Source organism: Dromiciops gliroides, chromosome 3, assembly GCF_019393635.1.
Source record: "Dromiciops gliroides isolate mDroGli1 chromosome 3, mDroGli1.pri, whole genome shotgun sequence".
In the NCBI taxonomy this organism is placed as follows: Eukaryota; Metazoa; Chordata; class Mammalia; order Microbiotheria; family Microbiotheriidae; genus Dromiciops; species Dromiciops gliroides.
This window is the reverse complement of record NC_057863.1, coordinates 664,222,301-664,246,574: the sequence shown is the minus strand read 5'-3', so window position 1 is coordinate 664,246,574 and position 24,274 is coordinate 664,222,301. Positions and strand designations below refer to the sequence as shown.

At 43.7% G+C, this 24,274-nt stretch overlaps 1 protein-coding gene across 2 annotated transcripts in view; it reads left to right on the top strand.

Annotated features, from left to right (window-relative positions):
- The first annotated feature begins 7,342 nt into the window (after positions 1–7,342).
- Positions 7,343–24,274, top strand: part of LOC122751847 (zinc finger protein 2 homolog) — an 86,489-nt gene continuing 69,557 nt past the window's right edge. For both annotated transcript variants that reach the window (XM_043999044.1, XM_043999043.1), the window contains exons 1-2: positions 7,343–7,501; positions 8,060–8,148. In XM_043999044.1, the coding sequence (XP_043854979.1) occupies positions 7,489–7,501; positions 8,060–8,148 (102 nt within the window). In that variant the 5' untranslated portion in view covers positions 7,343–7,488. The remainder of the gene's footprint in view (positions 7,502–8,059; positions 8,149–24,274) is intronic.

The following is a 24,274-nucleotide window of genomic DNA, read 5'->3' as shown; positions in this document are numbered from 1 at the left end:
CTTTTGTTACTGATACGATCAATTATGCTGATATTTTTCCTAATATTGAGCCAGCCCTGCATAACTGGTATAAATCCCAGCTGGTCATAGTGAATGATCTTTGTGACATATTTCTGTAATTTTTTTGGCTAGTATTTTATTAAAAATGTTTGCATCAAAGGCAGTCCCCAGATGTATAGAACTGAGCACCACTTGAAGTCTTAAAGGTTAATCATCTATTACATGAAACCTGGAATACCTCCTTGTGCTATCCAAATTGAGAACCAGCCACACCCGCTCAGCATTCACCAAGTTCTTTATCTATAAGATAAAAAGCCTTGGGACAGAAAATTTGGCTGTAAGGAAAGGAAAAAGCCAGGATATTTTAACTTTAGCTTGTTATCTGATAAGTTTCTAATACCTCTGCAGAAGTCCTTAGATAAAGGGGGAAACAATTTTTTTACACAGCAGGGGAATCAATTGGCACTACATATCTTTCACAGAGATATTATATGAATTTTATAATTGCAGAGTACTAGACCATAGAATTAAAACGTTACCATTAGCTATTATAAATCCCCAGTTGATTTGATTTAAACCAAAATCAGCCCTAAAAGAAATAACGTCTTCTGAATGTGTGCTCTTCTGTCAGGATTATTAGGGTAAATTAGGAAGATTTAGCTTTTTATCACTGCTTGGGAACATGTTTTCACATGTCAGGACTTTGGAAAATTTCCTGGCCTCTTAGTTCTCATCTATCCACAATGGCTCCTGGTCCCTGTGAGTGCTGGTTCTCTCCATATCTTGGACGTGAATAACTTTTCTTGATCATTTTCCAGGTAATATTTGATATATTCTCCTTTCTCTAATTCCTAATTTGATTTTCCTTTATCTGTTGGTGTTGTTCACTGTCTGTCCCCAACTGGGGCGATGCAAAGACACTAGAGTGGTTTGCCTTTTTCCTTCCCTGGCTCATTTTACAGATGAAGAAACTGAGGCAACCAGTAAGTGTCTGAGGTTGGATTTGAACTCCAAAGATGGGTCTGCCTGATCCGAATCCCACTGGGTCACCTAGCTGCCCATTTCTTTCATTCAAACTTTAAAATTTTATTTAGATATAGTATTTTTTTTTAAAGTTATCTTAGATCAAGAAAAATGAGTGAGCTTTCTTCTGCTTTTTCCTAATAACTCCACATGCCCTCCTTCCCCTCACCCCCCTCCTGTCACAAACTGAGACAAGGAAGCCCAAGTTATCAAGGGGTACCATCGAGGACAACATTCCTGGGGTGACCCGTCCCACATATCTGGAGGTGGGTGGCCCATTTCTTCATTTATCCTCACGAACCCAGGCAGGGGCCAAGGGTTTTGGGGTGCCGAGGAGGGGTGAGGAGAAAGAGGGGCACTCCCAGCCCGCTGGAAGCCGGTGTCGGGCCGGCGAACCTCCTCCCTCAACACCTTCCTCACCAACCTGCATTCGCCCAGGATGGCCCAAGAAAAAAGTCCCCTGAAGAAATCTACAACTGTGCCCCCCCCCAAAAAAAACCATGTGTGACGTCATGGCACAGTCATTCCCGGAAATGTAGTCCGCACCTGTGGCGCCGCTGCCTGGACCTGGCCAGAAGGCCGCGGAGGGTGTCAGTTCTTTTGGTTCAATCCTTTAAGAATGAGCTAAGCACTCCCACAAAGGCCCGGGGTGCTGCCCCTCCTGCCGCATAAATGCCAGCTGTCCTGGCACCGGCACTGGCACTGGCGCCCCACGGCCTCCTACACTTGTGAAAGATCAGCCCTGGTCCAGCCCGTGCTGGCCTCACACCTGATGCACCCCCCCCCCCTCCTCCTGCACACCCAGGCCGACCCGTGGGGGCTCTCCTCCTGTCCCACGTCACCACATCACCATGGCAACAGCTGCCTGCCTCCAGGCTCTCCTCGCTGCCAGCCCAAACTCCATCCAGTCCGTCCTGGTCGGGGGACGTTCCTAAAGCGAGCCCTGCACCCCCCACTCCCTCCCCCTACCAGGGTGCAATGCCCCAGGGGGCCTCAGCTCTCCAGGCCTTGACTCCTGGCTGCTGGGGCTTGTCCTCTGAGTCCACCATAGGCTCTCTTCTCTGCTGCCAGAGGTCCTTCTCCTTGGGGCTGCTGAAGTGCCTCTCTGGGCTGGCTCTGGCTCCCGATGGAGTAGGTGTGTGGAGCCTTTTCCTGACTGTGGTGTTTCTGGCTGTGCTTCACATGACTGAGTCTACATGACCCAGGCTGGGAAAGGAGAGAGGGACCCCATATTCCCTGGTAAGAGCTGTTTATTGGCAGGGATCTGCATCTTTCTGCACCTCTGGTCCCAGCAGCTGGATGGCTGGGCATTCTCTCCGTGTCTCCACACCTCTGACTAGTTCAAAGCCTCCAGGGTTGTGTCCAATGTTTAGCCCAGCCAATGGTCAGCCTCATTCTAATTCCAGGAAAGTGTTCATACTTTGTAAAGGGAGCATCACCACCTTCTCATACCTGATTATAGCCTATGACTTTATACAGAGCTGGGGAGAGAAGGGGGACTTCAGCTCTCTACCCCTTACACGACTAAGTGTAGCATGTAGAGGATCAGTAATCACAGTCCCAGTGGTAAAACACTCACCATGGGGAAACCAGGAAAGGACAGTGGAGCTGAGCTTTGATGGACCTTGGGGTTCTGAGCAGGGGAGGTGAGGGAGGAATGCATTTAGTCAGGACTGACAGCTCATGCAAAAGCAGGGCACACAGGGGGCTGGCATGTCCTGTGTGTGTGTGTGTGTGTGGGGACAGACCAGTTTGCCTGGACCGTAGAGGACAGTAGCCAGTCTGGAAGGCCAGGCTGGAGTCCATCAGTGAAGGGTTATACCTACAAAACAGAGAAAGGTGCTTGGACTTTAGGTGAGGGGGAAGATGGAGGGAGAGAAAGTGCCCATGCTGGAGCGTGGTGGATACGCCTGCCCAAAGAGTGAGGAAGGAGAGGGAACATGGCTGGCCAGAGACCTTCCCTTAAAATGGATGTTCTGGGAGCAAGTGGCCCATGGGAGCACTGCCAAGGGGGCCTGTGACCTGGCTGAGAAGGCTGATGGGGAAAGTGGATCAAGAAGTTTGGGGTATGGTGCAGAGAGAAGTCTAGGGAGCTGGAGAAGAGTGAAGGAGAGAAGATCTGAGGATGATGTGTGGCTTCAGACAGAAATGGTGACAGAGCATGATGCCACTGCCTTTCTCAGGCTTCCTTCCTGGGAAACCCAGGTCAGGCCAAGCTCAAACTCTGCCTGCTGTGATAAAATAATGGAATTTGGTAGATGCCCAGGGGTCCCACCTGATTGATCTAATACTGTTTGAGAAACTGACTAAGTACCTACTTGAGATGATTAGATATAGGCCATACCTGGCCTACCCTGAGTGATGTTTACTACTGATGTCACTAGGGGGACCACTCTTGGCCAAGCAACTTGAAGGACCTCCCTTTTGGGGGAGGGAGAGAAAAAGTAGAAAAGGAGAACCCTGAGGCTGGGAGCTTTTTTTCTGGTTGGTGAGCTTCTGAGCGGACTCTCCAGTCAGCTGCACAGCTGACTCCTATAGAAACTATGGACCCCAGGTGGCGAGTTAATAGAAAGGAAGCCGAAGCCAGCTCTTCAAATTAGCTGAGCTGGAAGCGAGTTTGGGGAATGTGTCAGTCTTTGCTAGTGCCGGGGAGCTTATCCATTTTTCTCTTCCCCTATTCCCTTGTTCTTGGCTTTATTAATTTCACCTTCGTTATATATTTTATTCCCATTAATAAAACCTGATTTGTTTGTGGAAAAGAGGCTGTTAATTTCCTTTCTTATTGGCCTGGGGGAAATAACTAAAAAAGGCAGTTTGGAAGGGAGGAAACTTTGGACCTAGAGGTCCCCTCATTATTTTCTGAACCCCAATATTATGGCAAGCCACCCAATTAACTCTCTCCATAATAAATTTGGCCCCTACACTGCTGAAGGGTCTTCCAGGAGAAGCACTATTAGAGAGGGTGGAACATTCCAGGGGAGGGTCCAGTGAACACAGGGTTGTGTGTGCTCTTTCCCAGCTGAAGCAGTGGTAAGGAAATGGTGCTGCCAGAGTCTGGGCCTTTAGTGCTGGAGGTGGACTGCCGGCAGCATGGGTCACATGGCTCCTGTGTCTGCGATGACTATTGAGGGAACCGCTGCGGCCGACAGAACCCGGGGCTGTGCAGCCTTCCAGAGAGGAGCCTCTCTGAACCTAGCTGGGGAGGCCTCCTCTTCCTGGCAGGGTTGGAGTGGGCCTTTAGTGGGGGCAGGTGGCACAAGGCATTCCTCATTCATTTATTCATTCAGGAGACAGGGAACTGTGATAAAAAATTGATAGGCAGCACAGTGGTTAGAGCACTGGCCCTGAAGTCAGGAGGACCTGAGTTCAAATCTCACCTCAGACATTTACTAGCTGTGTGGCCCAGGGCAAGTCAACCCCAATTGCTTTAAACATCAGGGGCCATCTCACTTCTATGTATCTTGTCACTGGACCCAGATGGCTCTGGAGGAAAGAGTGTGGTTGGTGACCTTGCAGAGCCTCCGCTCACTTAAATCCAATTCAATGCAAGTCATGACATCACTCCAGTGTCATGGTCCTCTTCAAAAATGAAGAACAAACAACAACATCAAATCGATGTCCATAATCCCATACTTCCTTCAATGTCAGAAAAATTAAATTTAGTTAAACAGATTAAGAATCTCCTACATCCCCATAGGAAGCAAACCTGCTCAAACTCTATAGGCAAACAAAGTCAGGTTACAGATTAAACCAGTTAGAGGATTCCCCAGTAAGCTGATTGAGGAGGATGTAGATGTAGCCAAGGAGGCAGCTGAGATCCTTCCTCTGATTTCTTCTCTAAGGAACATTTAAGGGTTACAGTAAATGTTCACATTCCATGGGACAGGTTTTAGTCAGGTGAGGTTAATATAAATTTTTTCTTTTTTTTTTTTTGGTGGGGCAATGAGTGTTAAGTGACTTGCCTACGGTCACACAGCTAGTAAGTGTCAAGTATCTGAGTCTGGATTTGAACTCAGGTCCTCCTGAATCCAGGGCTGGTGCTTTATGCACTGTGCCACCTAGCTGCCTGATGGGTGAGGTTAATATTAACCAAAAGTTGCAAGGGGAAATAAGAGGATATTTTAAAATCCCCAAAGTGATAATAATAAGTAACATTTAGATAGTGGCTACTTTGTGCCAGGCATGTGCTAAGAGCTTCATAATTATCATCTTTTTGATCTTCCAAAGAACCCCAGGAGGTGGGTGCTATGATTATCCCCATTTTATAAATGAGAATACTGAGGCAAACAGTTGAAGTGACTTGCCCTGGGTCACACAGATAGTAAATATCTGAGGCCAGATTTGAGCTTAAGTCTTGCTGACTGACTCCAGGCTCAGCCATCTAGGTACCCCTAACCAGATGAAAAGAAGGATGATGAGGGAATAGAACTTCCAGACCGTAAACTATATTGTAAAGAGGCATTCATCAAAACCATTTGGAATTGGTTAAAAAACAGAGAGAAAGATAAACAGAAAAGACTAGACCAAGGAGATTGTGAGGGGACGTTCAGTGTTTTGATAACAATACATTTCCTAGGAAAAACTCCTGATTTGATCCAGTCTGCTGGGAAAGCAGGCAAGCAGTCTCTTCCAAAGAAGGCTCAGACCAAGACCTTTCAGCACACCCCACCACCCAGCCCAAATGCCTATGCAGCCTTAACATTACAGGTCATACTATACAAAAATTAGAAGAGAAACAGCTCCTCAGCCTGTCCCAGCTATGGAGGAGATGTGTTTTCACCAAACAAGAGAGAGGCAATTCCAAACTATGAAAAGATAACCGTGATTACTTGCAACTGAAAACTTCTGAACAGAAAACATTGAGGGATCTAAGAGAAAAAGGGAAGTTTTCAAATGGGGAAACCTCTTGGTAACAAAATTTCTCTGTGAAGGGTTGTCTGTATCCTAGACATAGAAACAATTTAGATACATAGGTGTGCATGTAAACATAGGCTCAAACATACCCACGTGGGTGCATATGCACCTAGATATTGTTACTCCTTCTCTTAGCTTTATTTTCATCCCCAGAATTTCCCTTTCCTCTCCAGGTGGGGGAACAAGAACCAGATCAAAGCCCACTGCTCCTGTGCCCGGATGAGGAGTGTCAGTCTATGCCCCAAGGCCCCACTCCCCAGCCCAGTCACTTTTTCCTCCACATTGCAGGGCCCTATCAACCACTCCCCAGTGGGAGATAAGGGCCAGGAGGGTGGACCTTTGCTAAAAAAGAAATGCCAGAAGGCTCTTTCAGGATCTGGGCCATGGGTTTCTAGCTAGCACCCCCGCCCCCAACAGCAATCCCACATTCAGGCCTTCTCTGGCTTCCTGTCCTGATCAGTCCTGTGCCCCAGGACCAAGATGCCCTGCTTTCTGCTCCTCTCCCCTTCCCATTAGGACCCAGCTTTTGAGGGGCAGAGAGGGAAACAGTGGGACCCTCAGGGGATGGATTTCCGGCGGCAGCCAAGCCCCTGCTCTTAGAGGGAGGGGTGGAGGTGTGTCTAAGGGAGTAGAGGAGAGGTTTATAAGCCCGGAGTCCTGACTGCCTGGCCTGGGTGCCCCCATAGGATCCAGCTGTTTTCCAGGGACAGACTGGCCCTTAGGGAAGATAACGAGATAGAGGGAAAGGACCCCTCAGTGTTCAGAATGGGCTGTGGCGGGTCACGAATGGAGACCGGCCAGGGCAGTAAAGGCTGTCAGGTTCTGGGCAAGTTAAGTGGGGGTGCACGAGTCTGGGCTCCAGGCTGCAGGGAGAACGGGGGCGGGGTGAGGACATGGGGGAAGGGCATGCCTGGGAGAGGCGGGGGGCCGTAGGGTGGCACATCCTGGTGAGGAAGAAGAGGCGTGGAGCAGGCGGAGCTGGAAGAAGGCCAGGGGGTTCTGCTGAGGAGGGGAAGGCTCTGAGTCCCAGAGCAGGGAAAGGGAAGGAGGGGGACAAGTGCTGGAGGCCTGGGGAAGGAGGAGCTCTCAGAGAGGACCAGCCGGGGGTGGAGTCTGGGGGCCCGAGAGGAGGGGAGGGGAAGAATGGGGCCATCCCATTGGCCGAGGCGTTCCACGTGACGGAGGGCAGGGCTTGGGGAGGAGAGGCAGCCCGGGTCCGGAGATCCTGGCCCTGGGAGTGATTGGAGGAAAGGGCCCAGCCGGGGCCTGGGGGGCGGGGTGGGGGTGGGGCTCTGGGGACCAGGAGGAGCCTCCCAGCGTGGGCGGGCAGAAAACCGGAACTGGAGACTGGGATCTTAGTGCCTTCTTCCGCTCGGAGCTGAGATCTCTTTGCCCCCTTCCCCTGGAACTGAGATCTCTCCGCCTCCCCCCCACCCCCCAGCTGAGATCTCTCCCCCCCCAGATCTCTCTGCCTCCTCCCCCCCCATCTGAGATCTCTCTGCCTCCTCTCCCCGGGCCGAGATCTCTGTCTTCTGAAAACCATCTCTGCACATGCTAGTCCCAGGTAGGTCTGAACCCCCAAAGCCCCACTTCTGCTGGTTGCCACCTCCATTGTGGCTCATCTTTCCCATCTGACCCCTTGGTGAGGGTCAGCCAGGCTGGCCAGGAGCAGGCCTCCTTCTTGGGCCTGGCTCTCTGGTCTGCCCCTTGCCTCTGCTTCATGTTGAGGCTCCCCTCACATCCCCAAGGTCCTGGGGTGCCATTCCCACTGTTACCATGGGGCAGCTGACCCACCTTCCCATGTCACCCATAGTATCAGGTGGAGGGAGAGCGCTGAGTAAGGAGTCATGGAGACTCTGCCTGGTCTCCTCCCATTTGGGACCCCAAGCTCTTCCTACTTCTGGGGTCTCAGTGGGAGGATGGGGGAGGGGCATGAGGCCAAAGACAAGGAGTCTCCTTCTGCTCAGACCAAGTTCACTTCCAAGCCTGACCCTCCCTGCTCCCCTCTTTGGAAGTGCTCTGAGGCTCTAAGCTCTATGATTCCGGGCAGGTCAGCATCCAGCCTAGGAAGAGAAAACAAAGTCAATGTCTCCCCAACACCAAGATCCTTCTCCTTCCCCAGGTCAGCCTGCAGACAACCAAAGGCTATTCCAAGGAGAGAGCCTGGAGCCAGAGAGAATGACCCCGGGGACCCAGAGACCCCCATCCCAGGTGAGTGCAGCCCATCCACAGAGCTGACCAGCATCAGCCAAGGTGGAATCCAGCAGAGCCAAGGAAGCTTTATCCTGTCAGATGGAAGTTGTCCTGTGCCGTGCTGTCAGCAGAGCAGACATGGTCCCTCTGCATCTGCTCATTTCCTTCTGCCTCAGACCACCCCTGTCTTCCCTGGTCTCTCTGAAACCCTCTCACTTGTCATTCTTAGGTCCAGTCAATGAGCATTTAGACAGGGGCTCCTCTGTGCCAAGCACTGTGCCAACCTACTGGGGATGCAAAGGAAGGTTCCAATAATAACAAGCCCTGCCCTCAGGGGGCTCACAGTCCAATGGAGGAGACAGTGTGTCAGCAGCTGGGTCCACAGAAGGTCTCTACAGTATGGATGGGAGGCAGCCTCAGAGGGAAGGTTCTAGCAGGGTCAAGGACCAGGAAAAGCTTGTGTTCAGAAGGTGAGATGTGAGCTGAGATGGGAAAGAAGCCAGGAGAGGCAGGGGAGGAGGAAGGACACTCCAGGCATGAGAGACAGCCACTGGAAGGGCGCAGCATCAGGGATGGAGGGCCTTGGTCAAGGATCAGCCAGGAGGCCAGTGTCCTTGGGCCAGAGAGGAGGCAGAGGGAGGGAGGTGCAAGAAAAGTGGAAAGGGGCTTGGGGCTGGTCCTGTGGTGTCAGCTCTATGCCAGGAGCCTTAGAAATAGTAAATCATTTGATCCTGTGGGGAGAATTGTTAGGGTCCTTGCCAGGGACATGCAGAATAAGGGAGCACAGGTAGAAGCCAGACAGGTACATGGCAGGTTGTTGATCCACTCAAGAGTGATGGACACTTGGTTCCTGTGATCTCACAGATCACATGTTATATGTATGTGTGTATTTATGTGGACATTTATATGTGTGTATGTGTACGTGTACATATACGTTTGTGTATATGTATGTATACATATAGATGTATATGTGTGCAAATAGATCTTTATCCCTATCTACTTATCTGTCCTCCATCTGTCTGTCTTTCTGTCTTTCTCTCTGTCTTCCTTAGCTCCTTGAACCAGGGTCCTTAAGCAATGACAGGAATAGAAAATAGACCATAGTGGAAGTATCTTCTTTCCTCTTCTTTTCCCAGTTTTCTGCAAGAAGCCTTTCATGATCCACTCTGACCCTTCCATCTCTGATAATCCAGCATGGCATAGCTCCTAGCTTCCTTGAGCCCCTACACAAGCCCCTCTGCCACAACAAGGCAGTGATCCAGGAGGGGGCCGCATAGTAGGCCCTCAATACAGGTTTGTTTCCTTGTTTCCTCCATACAAAATATGTAGAAGGTCAATTGCAGGAAATCCAACAGAGAAGGTGGACCAAGAAAGGCTTTTTGCAGAAAATGGGATTTTACACAAGACTTGAAGGAATCAAGTGAAACCAGGAGGCAGAAACAAGGTGGGAGGGGGGCAGCAGGCAAGGCATGGGGGTGAGGGGGCACGATGGGGAGGAGCCATGAAAATGCAGTCAGGAGATGGAGAGTCACCTGTGAGAAATAACAAGGAATCCAGTGTCACTTTATCCTGAGAACATAGAAGGGAAGAAGGAGGGAGGATGGTGGTGGAAGTAGTAGAGGAATGGAGGAGGGGGAACTTTTAGGAGTGACCAGCCTTGGGTGTGATAGCCCAAGTGGAATTCGAACCTTGGGGTGGATCATGGAAGATTGGCAGGAGTCCAGGGCAGAAGAGGGGTCATTCCAGTAGCAATGGTGTTCTAGATGATAGAGGGCAAAGTTTAGGGGAGAGAGGCAGGCAGGGTCTTGAGGTCTTGGGCTTGGGTACCACTGGTAGAAAGCTCTGATTTGGGGGCTTTAGGGTCAGAGCAGGGTGGGGCTCTTGGAGCCAGGACCCACCCAAAAAGCTAGATCTAAAGCAGAGCCCTTAGACCTGAGATCCCTATGCCTTCTTTCCTTAGAGTGCATACTCTGCCCTCTTCCCTTGGAGCTGAGATCCCTCTGCTTACTACTCTTTTTTTTTTTTAAAGTATTTTATTATTTTCCAGTTACATATAAGCAAATATGTATAAGGATACTTTGCAACATTTGTTTTCACAGGACTTTTAGTTCCAAAATTTTCTCCCACCCTCCCTTCTCTCCCTCATCCCTAAGACAGAAAGCAATCTTATATAGTTTATATATGTGCTATCATATTAAACATATTTCTACATTAGTCATATTGTGAAAGAAGAATCAGAGCACAAGGGAAAAACCTCAAAAAAGAAGGAAAAAAACAAGTCAAATGTAGAAACAGTATGGTTCAGTCTACATCCATAATTCACAGTTCTTATTTCTGGATGTTGAGAACATTTTCTATCCTGAGTTCTTTGAAACTGTTTTGGATCATTGCACTGCTGAGAAGAGCCAAGTCTATCACCATTGTTCATCACACAATGTTGCTGTTACTGTGTACAAAGTTCTCCTGGTTCTGTTCCTCTCATTCAGCATCAGTTCATATAAGTCCTTCCAGGTTTCTCTGAATGCCTCCTGCTCATTGTTTCTTATAGCACAATAGTATTCCATTACATTCATATACCACAACTTGTTTAGCCATTCCCCTATGGATGGACATTCCCTCAATTTCCAATCCTTTGCCACCACAAAGAGAACTACAATAAGTATTTCTCTATATGTGGGTCCTTTTCCCTTTTCTATGATCTCTTTAGGAAAAGGACCTAATAGTGGTATTGCTGGGTCAAAGGGTATGCACAGCTTGTTTTATAGCCCTTTGATCATAGTTCCAAATTGCTCTCCAGAATGGCAGGATCAGTTCACAGTTCCACCAACAATGCATTAGTGTTTGAACTTTTCCACGGCTTCTCCAACATTTATTATTTTCCTTTTTTGTCATATTAGCCAATCTGATAGGTATGAGGTGGTACCTCAAGAGTTGTTTTAATTTGCATTTCTCTGATCAGTATTGATTTAGAGCATTTTTCTATATGGTAATAGATACCTTTGACTTCATCATAAAACTGCATATTCATATCCTTTGACCATTTCTCAATTGGGGAATGACTTGGGTTCTTACAAATTTGATTTAGTTCCCTATATATTTTACTTTTTTTTGTTTTGTTTTTGGTTTTTTTTGAGGGGGAGAAGGCAATTGGGGTCAAGTGACTTGCCCAGGGTCACACAGCTAGTAAGTGTCAAGTGTCTGAGGCCAGATTTGAACTCAGGTCCTCCTGATTCCAGGGCCGGTGCTCTATCCACTGTGCTACCTAGCTGTCCCCGCCCCATCCCCATATATTTTAGAAATGAGGCCTTTATCAGAAATGCTGGCTATAAAAATTGTTTCCCAGTTTTCTGCCTCCCTTCTAATTTTGGCTGCATTGCTTCTGTTTGTACAAACCCTTTTTAACTTAATGTTCCCAAAGTCTTCCATCTTTTATTTCATCATATTCTCTATCTTTTGTTTGGGCATAAAGTGTTTTCTTCTCCATAGATCAGAGAGGTAAACTATTTTTTCCTCTCCTAATTTATCTATGGTTTCATCCTTTATATCTAAATCTTGAACCCATTCTGACCTTATTTTTGTATAAGGTATAAGCTGTTGGTCTATGCCGAGTTTCTGCCATACTGTCTTCCTGTTTTCCAAGTACCCCTCTTTTTAAAATCTCTTTGGGATGCAGACCTATTAGTGGTATTTCAAAATCAAAGGGTATATACAATTTTAATTCCTTTTGGGCATAGTTTTCAAATTGCTCTCCTGAATGGTTGTGGTTGGACCAGTTCACAACTCCACTAAGAGTGCATTAGTGTCCCAATTTTCTCACATCCTCTCCAACATTTATTTTCCTTTTGTGTCATATTAGACAATATGAGAGGTATGAGTTGGTACCTCAGAGTTGTTTTAATTTGCATTTATCTAATCAATAGTAATTTAGAGCAGTTTTTCAAATAACTACAGATAGCTATGATTTCTTCATCTGAAAGCTACCTGTTCATAACTTGACCATTTATAATTTGGGCAATGACATGTATCTTTTTTTTTTTTTTGGGCGGGGCAATGGGAGTTAAGTGACTTGCCCAGGGTCACACAGCTAGTTAAGTGTCAAGTGTCTGAGGCCGGGTTTGAACTCAGGTACTCCTGAATCCAGGGCCGGTGCTCTATCCACTGCGCCACCTAGCCGCCCCGATGACATGTATCTTTACAAATTTGACTCAGTTCTCTATATATTAGAGACACTTGCTATAAAAATTGTTTCCCAGCATTCTGGTTTTTTGTTTGTTGTTTCTTTTTTTTTTTTTTCAATCTTGGCTGCATTGGTTTTATTTTGATCGAAAGAAAGAAAGAAAGAAAGAAAGAAAGAAAGAAAGAAAGAAAGAAAGAAAGAAAGAAAGAAAGAAAGAAAGAAAACACTAGGAAGGAAATTATAGAAATATATCATAAAGATCAAAAATTGCAAACAGGTTGAATTTATACCAAGAATGCAGGAATGGTTCAGTATCAAGAAAACAATCAGTATAATTGTTGAAATAAGAAAACCAGTAGAAATCATATTATTATGTCAATAGATACAGAGAAATCTTTTGACAAAATGCCACATTCCCATTAAAAACACTAGGGTGTATCGAAATAAAAGTAACTTTCCTTAAAATCATAAATCGTATGTATCTAAATTTATCAGCAAGTTTTCTTTGTAATGGACTTAAGCTAGAAGGCTTTCAATAAAATCATCAGGGAATCAAGGATTCCCATTATCACCACCATTATTCAAGAGTGTACTAATAATGCTAGCTAAAGCAATAAAAGAAAAAGAAATCCATTAGAATAGGCAATGAGGAAACAAAACTATCACTCTGCAGAATATACAATGATATACTCAGAGTCTTAGAGAATCAACTAAAGATCTAGTTGAAATAACATTAACAAAATTGTAAGATATAAAATAAACCCACATAAATTTTCAGCATTTCTATATATTGGCAACAGAGTGCATCAGGAAAAATTGATAAATTCCATTTAAAATAAATTTAGAGGGGCAGCTAGGTGGCACAATGGATAAAGCCACAGGCCCTGGATTCAGATACTTGATGCTTACTAGCTGTGTGACCCCGGCCAAGTCATTTAACCTTCATTGTCCTACCCCCCCAAAATTAAATTAATAAAAAATGCAGATAATATAAAATACTTAGGAGTCTGCTTGCCAAGATAAACCCTGAAACTACATGGACACATTTACAAAACACTTTTCATACAGATGAAGTCAGATTTAAACATCTTGAAAAATAATGATTGCTCATGTGTAGCCCAAAGACATATAATAAAAATGACAATTCTACCTAAATTATTTAGTTATTCAATGCTATACTGATCAACCTGCCAAAAATGTTTTATAAAGCTAGAAAAAAAGATTAAAATTCACTTTAAAAATGTCAAGAATTTCAAGGAAATTAGTGAAAAACACTGCTTGGGAAACTGGAAAACAGTTTGGCAGAAACTGGATATAGCAACATCTCACAGCATAGACCAAGATTAGGTAAATATGGGTACATGATTTAGACATAAAAGGTGATATGATAAGCAAATTAAGGAAGCATGGGAGAACAGCTTGTTGTTTCTGTTTGTCCTTCATTTTGTAAAGAGGACTATGAAATTGGGAGGTGATGTCATGACTTGTAGTGAATTGGATTTAAGTGAGGGAGGGTTGTGCAAAGTCACCAACCTAATTTTCTTCTCCACAGATACCTGTGTCCACTGGCAATATGTGTGTGTGTGTGTGTGTGTGTGTGTATACAATCAATTTACTGTTGCTAAAGTTGTGAAGTTCCCTCCAAATTACAAAATCTTTGACTCAGTGATACCATTAGAGGTTATATGTCTTTCAAGAAAGGAAAGGAGTCTAAGTGCACCTTTTGTCATGTCAAAGAAACAGAAAGTAAGTTGTGGCATCCTACAATAAACAGGGCAACAACTAAATAAATTTTGGTATATGAATGGAATGGTACAACAATATGCAATAAAGCATGAGCAATTTCAGGGAAATTTGGAGCAGTTGTATGGAATAACTCAGACTACAGAGAGTCTTTTTTTTTTTTTCCTGTGAGGCAATGAGAGTTAAGTGACTTGTCCAGGGTCACACAGCTAGTAAGTGTCATGTGTCTGAGACCAGATTTGAATTCAGGGCCAGTGTTTTATCCACTGCACCACCTAACTGCCCTCCAGAGAGTCGTTGTTATCAGTAACAACATTTTAAAAGTCAACAACTTGACAAGACATCCTACCCATTCTAATGATAAATCAGTATAATGATATAACCAGGGACTTACCAAGATCTATTCAACCTTCCTCCTTATCAAGAGGTGATGGATACTGTTTCATTGAGCAAACCCCTAGAGTTTTCCAAAGAAACAAAGGAGGGGGGGGCGGTAATGTGGTAAAAATTATTTGTGGTAAAGATTAATATTGCAAGTTTTAGCTGAATCATTTGGGAGGGGCCACACCTGGCCCACCCTGAGATTACATATGGTACTGAGGTAAGAAGGAGAACTCTCCATGAGCAGCTTTTGAAGGACCTTCCCTTTTGGGGGAGGAAAGATTGAATGTGACCTGAAGGGAGGCAAGGCATTTCTGGTAGGCTAAGCTCTCGGGGCACTTCCGGAACACTCTCTCTGGCAGTTGACTGAGGTTGTGATGGAGCGTGAACAACTTAGACTGGTGGGCTGTTCAGGTTTGGGTGAGTTACCTATGGAAAACCCTAAATTCCTTTGAACCATCTTAAGCTCAGTTTAGAGTTAAGAGATCTATCTGTATTTCTGTTTTCCCATTTCCTTATCTTTGATTTTTATTAGTTTCACCTTTGTTGTTTAAACAATTCCCAAGTAATAAAATCTGATCCTTTTGTGAACTAAAGCTTAGAGGCTCCTTTCTTATTGGCCTGGGAGAAATATCTAAAAAGAATAGTTCAGAGGGGATTAAACCTAAAAAAAAGGTCCCTCATATTTCTGGGACCCCAATATTAAGGCGAGTCACCCAAATAATGCTCAGTATATCTAATTTTGGCCCTCATGATACAAGCTATAGAATGAAAAGTTTTTTTTTTTTTTAATAAGAAGTATTTTTTTGAAAAATGGACATTATGGTAATTTGTGTTCCTTGACTGTGTGCTTTCATTAGAAATATTTTGGGGCAGCTAGGTGGCGCAGTGGATAGAGCACAGGCCCTGGAGTCAGGAGTACCTGAGTTCAAATCTGGCCTCAGACACTTAACACTTACTAGCTGTGTGACCCTGGGCAAGTCACTTAACCCTCATTGCCTCACTAAAAAAAAGAAATATTTTGTTGTTTGATTTTTTTTTTCAATATTCAGTAGGAGAGGGGGGAGGGGTACTAGCAATAGCATTGTCCTGCCCCTCATGTCTCACATCCCAAAACTATAAGGAAGGAAAGTGGTACAATAATAGAAGCAATAGAACAAAAGCAATATAACTTGAAAGTGTTATTTTAAATTTATTATTATTATTATTATTATTATTATTATTATTTTGCGGGGCAATGAGGGTTAAGTGACTTGTCCAAGGTCATACAGCTAGTAAGTGTCAAGTGTCTGAGGCCACATTTGAACTCAGGTCCTTCTGAATCCAGGGCCAGTGCTTTGTCCACTGCGCCACCCAGCTGCCCCCTTGAATTCATTATTGCTCAAAAAAGTCAATCTATGCACATTTGTTTCAAGTACAATCTTTTTTCAGTCTTATAATATGAATACAATGTTCATTTTATTTCCATTTTGTGAATTTCAAACTTAAAAACAAATATTGATGGTTTCCTGTTTGTTGTTGTCACCAATTTTAAAGACATCACAAGGACTGGTAAAATTGTTTTCATTGGCCATTCTCCCATCTTCAGTGCTTTGGAGAATATGCTCACATGTCATTTAGGATTTTCAGGACTTTGGAAAACTTCCTGTCCTTTCAACACTCATCTATTGGCATTGGTTCCTTGGTATACATGAATGCCAATTCTCTCCCTATCATGGATATAAATCACTTTTAGGGGTCATTTTTTCATGTAATATTTGATGTATTCTAGATTCTATAGTTTCTAATTTGATCTTCATCTTATTTTATTAAGTTTTCTGGAATTAGAATTATCTTTTAAAAATTGTTTTAAAAAATTATCTTAGGGGCAGCTAGGTGGTGCAGTGTATAGAGCACTGGCCCTGGAGTTAGGAGTACCTGAGTTCAAATCCGGCCTCAGACACTTAACACTTACTAGCTGTGTGACCCTGGGCAAGTCACTTAACCCCAATTGCCTCAAAAAAAAATTATCTTTATGTGATTCTTATGTAGAATTGATATGGGTATTAAAATATTAGCATTTTTATGTTACTGGGTCTTATACTCCAGTGGTTTCTTTTATAAATAGAAATGTTAAAAATATTTGGATTTTAGCATTTTTCTATGGCTGTTGGTTGGCAATCTGTGGTTTGCAACAGTATGATGTAGTTTCCTTGCTTATCTCTTCCCATGGTTTTGATGATGGTTTTTGCTTAGTCTGATAGCATGATTGTATGTTCTGCTCTTTTGGGTTCCCCTAACTAGTAGGACACTTTTTATCAAACCACCATGTTTGTTCTGTGTGTCTCTGTTTTTTAGGTGTTTTTAAAATGTGTTTCATGTAAACAGATTAGTTTTATTTTCTTACTTATCACACTTTGTTGTTGTTGTTTTCTTTGCCTTTTGCTTAAAATTATGTTAGGTTTCTATCTCCCTCCCATCCCCACCAGTTAAGTCTTTCCCTCCATTCAGATTTTTGCTTTTTCATCCCTTTTTCTTGTTTACTCTGATCTAAATGTTTAATTCTTCCTCCTTTTCTACTCCTCAGTTAATTGTCAAGTAGAACCTTCTTCTTTGTTTTCCCCTTCAAATTATTTTGTGGGTTTTTTTTTAAACTTCATTTTGTGTGCCTTTCCCTTGAAAAGATTTTGTTGATCTTTTCTTTCTGACTATTCAACCCTTTTCTTTTTGGATTCCTGACACTTACACTTAGTCCTTCTATATTCTTTGTATATCTTATGGTATTAATACTTTTGAAGTAGCTGTTTTGGCTTCCCTATTTTGTTGTTGTTGTTGTTTTTTGGCAGGGCAATGAGGGTTAAATGACTTGCCCAAGGTCACACAGCAAGTGTGTGAGGCCGGATTGGAACTCAGGTCCTTCTGAATCCAGAGCTGGTGCTTTATCCACTGTGCCACCTAGCTGCCCCTTGGCTTCCCTCTTTTAAAGAGATTCATCCACCAGTTTTGAGATCATTTTCCTTGGCCCCCATTTTTCTGTTGTTGCTCACTCTGAGATGGAAATTCTTGTACATGACAGAGAGGATAATGTCCCATTGTAGGAATGTTCCCATGCCCTAATGATTTCATTCCTTATGGGCTATTTCCTTCTTATGATCTTCTTTCCCATTTTCATTGACAACTCTTCCCTAGGTCCATGCTCTTCAACTCTTCTGAGTCTCAATTACTCCCAGCTCTGATTTCCCTTCCCTCCAGCTAGGATGACTGTCCTTTGTAAGCAGCAAATCCCACAAGATAATAACCAGTATAAGTTCTCAATCTTTCTTACATGAGATCCCTTATCAGCAATCAAATAGTATCATTTTTGATCCAGCAATACCACTGCAATGTCTCTATCCCAAAGAGTCCATAAAACAAGGGAAAGAATTTTCATGTACAAAATTGTTTCTAGTAGCTCTTTTTGTGGTGGCAAAGAATTGTAAATTGTGGAGATGTTCATCAACTGAGGAATGGCTCTGCCATATGAATGTAATGGAATGCTACTCTTCTGTAAGAAAAGTTGAACATGGGGATTTCAGAAAAACCTAGAAAGACTTATATGAACTGGTGCAGAGTGAAGTGAGCAGAACCAGAACAGCAACATTTTGTGAAGATCAGCCTGATTGATGTAACTTTTCTCAGCAAAAATATAAAGATCCAAAGCAAGTTCAAAAGACTCATGATGGAAAATGCCCTCCCCATCCAGAAAAAAGAATGAATAGAGTCTGAATGCAGATTAAAGAATAATGTTTTCACTTTCTTTTTTTCTTTTTTTTTCTGTCAGGTTTTTTTCCCTTTCACAACATGACTAATATGGAAATATGTTTCACTTGATTGCACACATATAACCTATATTAAATTGCTTACTGTATAAGGGAGATGGGATGGAAGAAATGGAGGGAGAAAATTTGAAGTTTATCATCTTGTAAAAGTGATTGTTAAAAATCGTCTTTACATTTAAATCAAAAACAGTATTTACCTTCTTCCAGAGGTGCATTAATCAGCCATACTATTTTTAACTACTGAGACAAGATTTCCCCCCTTTTTTCCCCCATTTTCTATCCTTTTCTAAATTCTCTCTTTACCCATTCTCCTCTAGGTTCTCTTATTCCTAGGAGACTATGGAATTGGATTTGCTTTCCTTGTTAGACTTTCACTTGATTAGGATATATCATATATCCTTGCCTATGAGTTTCTTTATCCCCATTTTAATAACTCCTCATGTTCTATAATTTATTTCCACACACACAAAAAAATCCATTCTTGGTGCCACTGCACATCTGGAGGATGGTATGAGTAGTTCCTGAACTTTGATTTCTATTTCTCCCACTATCACTTCTTTTATTTTTGCTTTCAGCCTTATCTACACACGTCCATTGAGAAACAATCCTCTTAATCATTACTCAGTAATTTTGGTAGTTTAATTGTCCTTGATTGCTCAGGGTTCTATAAGGAATTAATTGTGATTTGGAGTTTTTATAACCCCATCTTTGCTTCATAAAAGCCTAAGGGAAGATGGGTGTGTACTTTAAGAGATTAAAGAACAAACAACACAAATAACATTTATTGAATCAAAGTATCAAAACTAGGTATCTAACCCCCATCTGGAGTTCCCCCAAGCCCACATGGGCCTGGCCAAATTGTAAATTATAATGGGGACAGCCCAGGGGGTATGTTAAACCAATTGGAGACTCAGCCTAGATATAGAACCACCCTTCCTGTGAGAGAGGCAGGAATGGGAAGAGAGAGGACTCTGAGAGAGGGACGAGGAAGGTTGAGAGAGAGAGAGAGAGAGAGAGAAAGAAGCTGCTGTGTTTGACCTTGGGACCTAAACAGGAGAGAGACTGCATAGCTGATTCTCCTTGTAACTACAGATCCCGGGGGGGGGGGGGGGGGCTGTGGTGACTAGGGACCTTTGCACCCTGGAGAATTAGATTCTAACCATCTTTATCCCCTTTCTCATTTTACCTAGCTTTATTAACTCCATTTGTGTTGTAAACTTTGTTACCATTAATAAAACCTGATTTGTTTGTGGAAAAGAGGCTGTTAATCTCCTTTCTTATTAGTCTGGGAGGCATAACTGAAAAAGAGGCAGTTTGGAGAAGGGGAAACTCTGGACCTAGAGGTCCCCCATTATTTTCTGAACCCCAATATTACGGTTAGCTAACTCCCCATACTAAATTTGGCCCTTACAGTGCTATACATCAGTTGCTTCAGGAGTTTGAGAAAGAAATCATTTTTGCCAGTCTGCTTTTCTTTCTAGGAATGTTTTGAATGCCCCTTTGTTATTGAGTATCCATCTTTTTTCATTTATAATGGGGCTCATATGTATAGCATAGGTCATCTAAGGGATCATCTTGGGATCCTTTTTTTCCCCTTAGGAACACATTATAGCATTCCCCCTTGTGGATTCTAATAGTTATAGAATAAGCTTGTGTTATTTAAGTTTTCTTTCCTTTATACTTGATGGTATTTGTGCTGGTTACTTGCAGAAGTTTTTTTCTTTTTTTCCCCAGTGGAATTATTCCATAAAATTAGCATTTATTCTGATGTATATTCTGAGATGGACTGTGTCTACTGTGTTCAGAATGTCTGGGTCTGTATTTTTGCTTTATTTCTTTCTTTATATTTTGCTTTATATTCTGTAAACATTTTTAAACTTAGCATCTTTTAAGTGTTTTTTCTTTTGTTTGTTTTTTTACCATTTTCTTTTAAAAAATTTTCCGTCCTGGATTTCTGGGGCAGAGCCAAATTAGTGAGGAAAGGCAGTAAGGTCTCAGAGGGGTTGGAGAAGGCTTCCTGCAGAAGGGGGCATTTTAGTTAGGACTTAAAGGAAACCAGGAAAGTCAGTGGTCAGAGCAGAGGATGAGGAATATTCCAGGCATGGGAGAAAGCCAGAGAAAATGCTGGGAGCTGAAAGATGGAGGGTGTACTTAGTGAAGCATCCAGGAGCCAGCCCAGTGTCACTAGATCCAGGAATACAGGTAGGCAAAAAGGTGGAAGACTGGCAGGGTAGGAGAGGGTTAAGTTATGCAGGGCTTTGAATGGCAAACAGAGCTTTTTGTATTTGCTTCTGGAAGCAATGGGAAGCCACTGTAGTTCATTGAATGTGGGAGGGTGGTGACATGGTCAGACCTGCACTTTAGGAAAATGAGTTTGGGGGCTGATGCACTGAATGAGGAGAGACTTGAGGCAGGCAGAGCCCCCCTCCCCCAGCAGCTATGGTAATAGTCTAGGTATGAGGTAATGGTGTGTTGTTGAAAGCTGATTGAGAAACTTTAATGTGCAGTATAAATGGGAGTGCTTATAATTCATTATGATTTTGTGGGGAAGAAGTAGGTCTTGGTAAGTTGGGAAGGCAACAGGCTAAAGGTCTTTGCCTCCTCCTTCCAGGCTTGGAAGAGTCCCTGAAATGTCTCTGGGGAGTCCTAAATCTGATTCAGTTTGGAGGTGGGGATCTGAGCTCAGATACCTAAGGTCAAAGGAAGGAGGGGTCTGCTTGGAGACGTGTCTGTATTATTGGGGCAGGGGTGGTAGCCCTGAACCCAGGCCAGCAGACTAACCTGGGCTGGGTAAAGGGAGCTTTGGACATTCAGCCCTCCCCCACCTCACTCCTACCCACCTGGACTAGATGGAGGCTGAGCAGGGTGGAGCCAAGTTTGGCCTTGAATGGCCAGGAAGGGTGAGGGGGTGGACAGAAGAGATATAAATAATGGGAGGGTTGGAGGATGGATTTCTGGAGCAGCCATTATCCACCTTCAGTCAGCTTTACCCAGACCAAGATGACATCAAAGAACCCAGAGTCTTTGGCCAGAAAAAGTAAGTTTGGGTCTCAGGTATCTGCCCCTCCTCCACCCCTCCTTTGGTAGATAAACCACCTCAGGATCCAGAAATGAAGCATTTTTCAGCATCTTTTTAGTCTCTGTGTCTCCCCTCCCCAAGAAGTCCTTCTCCTTTCCTCCCAGGAGAGAACTCTTCAGAAGCCTACCCCTTCCACTCATGATGGGAGGCTGCCTAGTAGAATGAGGGGAAGAGTGCTACATTTAGAATTGGGACCTGGGTTCAAATCCAGCTCCCCCTGGGTCCCATTTCTAGATTCTAGTAATCATACAGTGCTTTCCACTTGTGATCTCCTTTGATTCTCACAACAACCCTACCAGGTAGGGGCTATTATGAGTATTCCTGTGGCCTGGAAATCAGCTCAGAAAAACAAAAGACAAAACCCAAAAACCTCATGGATGTTCTGAGTTGGAGAGAGGTCAGTCAATGTTCTTGCCATTCCCGACTGGCTGTAAATCTGTGACCCAAGCTGGAATCCTGGCTGTTCCTTAATGCCCCTGTGACCCTGGGCAAGTCATTGACTGCTCTGAGCCTTGCTCCTCCAAGGCCACAGGAGGACTCTGAGGTTCCTTCTAAATCTAGCCCAGGGTCCTCTAGTTTGGGGGGATTTGTGACCTAGATTGGGGGGCTAGCTCACCCAAAGAATTGGAGGCTCATCACAAATCTTGTAAAATAAAAAGAGATTTATTAGGAGAGGAATATATAGCCAGCAAACAGGTCACCTTGGTGACTATTCCACTGGAGTAAGAGAAGGCCTGTCTTTTGTATCTTTATAAAAGAAAAGGGAGAGGGGCAGCTAGGTGGCACAGTGGATAAAGCACCAGCCCTGGATTCAGGAGTACCTGAGTTCAAATCTGGCCTCAGACACTTAACACTTACTAGTTGTGTGACCCTGGGCAAGTCACTTAACCCCCACTGCCTTGGAAAAAAACCCCTAAAAAACAAAAACAAAACAAAAGGGAGAGAAGGACATTACAAAGAACTGAGAGGGAAACTACCTGGAGGGGATTTTGGAATAATGGGGTATCAGTAAGATATGTAGCACCCATCCATATCTTGGATAACATCTTGAAGACCTTAATATTGCTTATCTGCATCCTGGGGTCAGGTGCTGCCACACCTCATACTGATATGGAAAATCACAGGTAGCCTCTGACCTTGTCTGTCTCAGACAGGCTCTGGCCTTGAGGTACCCCAGCTGCAAGGACAGGCCTCCCCTAACCACTAGGCACCACTATGCATCCTTTGTTCAGTAAATAACTGACCTCATCTTCGTTTGATAAACTTGCCACTATACCATGCCTACTCTTTTTGTATATAACCAGGTGGGCTACAAGCCCATTGATGGAGGCTTGAAATTCCCCCTTGGGTCCTCGTGTAATAAACTCTCCACCCGGAGTACCTGGCTAAGTATTTTCTGTGTCAATCATGCCGTAACCATACCTGAGGTGGGACAGAGAGCTGTTTTTCCCTTGGCCTTGGGGGTTGGGATCTCTAAGTTTCTTGGGGTCCCACTGCATTCCCATAGCACTGACTTGTCATGGTAATCAATTTACCAAGGAAATACTTCATATAATTTAATCAAATAATCAGTTTGAAAAACAAAACACAATCTTAAAAGAATGAAAATCTATGAAAAGAAACTTATACTATTAATTTCAAAATATAGATACAATGGCATAAAAAGGAAACTTTTATGTAACATTTGAACTGATATTATTTCTCTGAGTGAATTTTTTATTTCGATATCTAAAATCTCTCTATCTCATATTAATATCTTGCTGTCTACTTCTGCATTTCAGCAAAATATGTCCCAGTTTATGGTAATGAAGCAGATTCTTGAAATATGATGATGATAAAGTTTCTCTTGTCTTTCTTCAATGCCTTTATTTTTTCTTTCATAATAACAATTCTTTATAAAGTTATTAGTTAAAGGAGAAAGCAGGTAAAGATAAATCAAAATAGAAAATCCACAAAAATGAAGCATTAACATACTGAAGATCAGAAGTTTGAGGGGTTCAGCAATCTCTTTGTGGTTGCCAAACTGTGACGTTTAAAATCTAAATTGTGGTCGCCTTAAATTAGAAGCTTCAGCACCAGTCTTTGGGCATTAAGCATTTATTAAAGCATACCAGGTATTCACATGGAGTTCAGAAAGTTATGGAAAGGCCTATCTAGCCTAGAGTTCCAGGATGGTCTGGTTCTTCCTCAAGTCCTCTGCCACAAGCCTGCTTTAATCACTAACTCTCCAGCAAGCTGATTGTGGAAGCTTTTTATAGGTCTGGGACAGAAGCGGTCCTTACACACTGCTTCAGGCTGATTGGTTGGCATCATTCAAATCCATTGGTTTTGAAGGAGTTCTCAAGTTGAGTTCACAGTCTAGCTTCTGAGAACAATACCCTCTTAAGGACTAGCCAGGTGTGATTACAATCCAGTTAACTTGAAGTAGGCTAATCAGCAGTCAATCACTCTCACTTGATTCAATCAATCTAGATTAATCTCCAGGTGGGTCTCTGAGTATCTGCTAAATCCCATTATTTTCATTACAGTATGTTGAACCAATTGGAGACTCAGCATGGCTAAGAACCTCCCTTTCCGGTGGGGGAGTCAGGAAGTGGGGCAGGGAGAACTCTGGGAGAAACAGGGGAGAAAGAGAGGAGAAAGAGAGGAGCTGGGGGTGGTTGACCTTCAGACCCAACTGGGAGAGACTGCACAGCTGATTCCCATTGTAACTACAGATTCCCACGGTGGTGAGTTTGTGTTGTGGAAGAGGGGCTGGCTCTTTGGACCAGCTGAGCCAGAAGCAAGTTTGGGCTTTGAGTCAGTCTTTGTTAGATTCTAATCATCTGAGAAGCAAGTCATGTTTTTACTCTTCCCCTATTCCCTTTCTCATTGTCCCTGGCTTTATTAACTTCACCCATGTTGTAAATTTTGTTCCCATTAAGAAAACCTGGTTTGTTTGTGGGAAAGAGGCTGTTAATTTCCTTT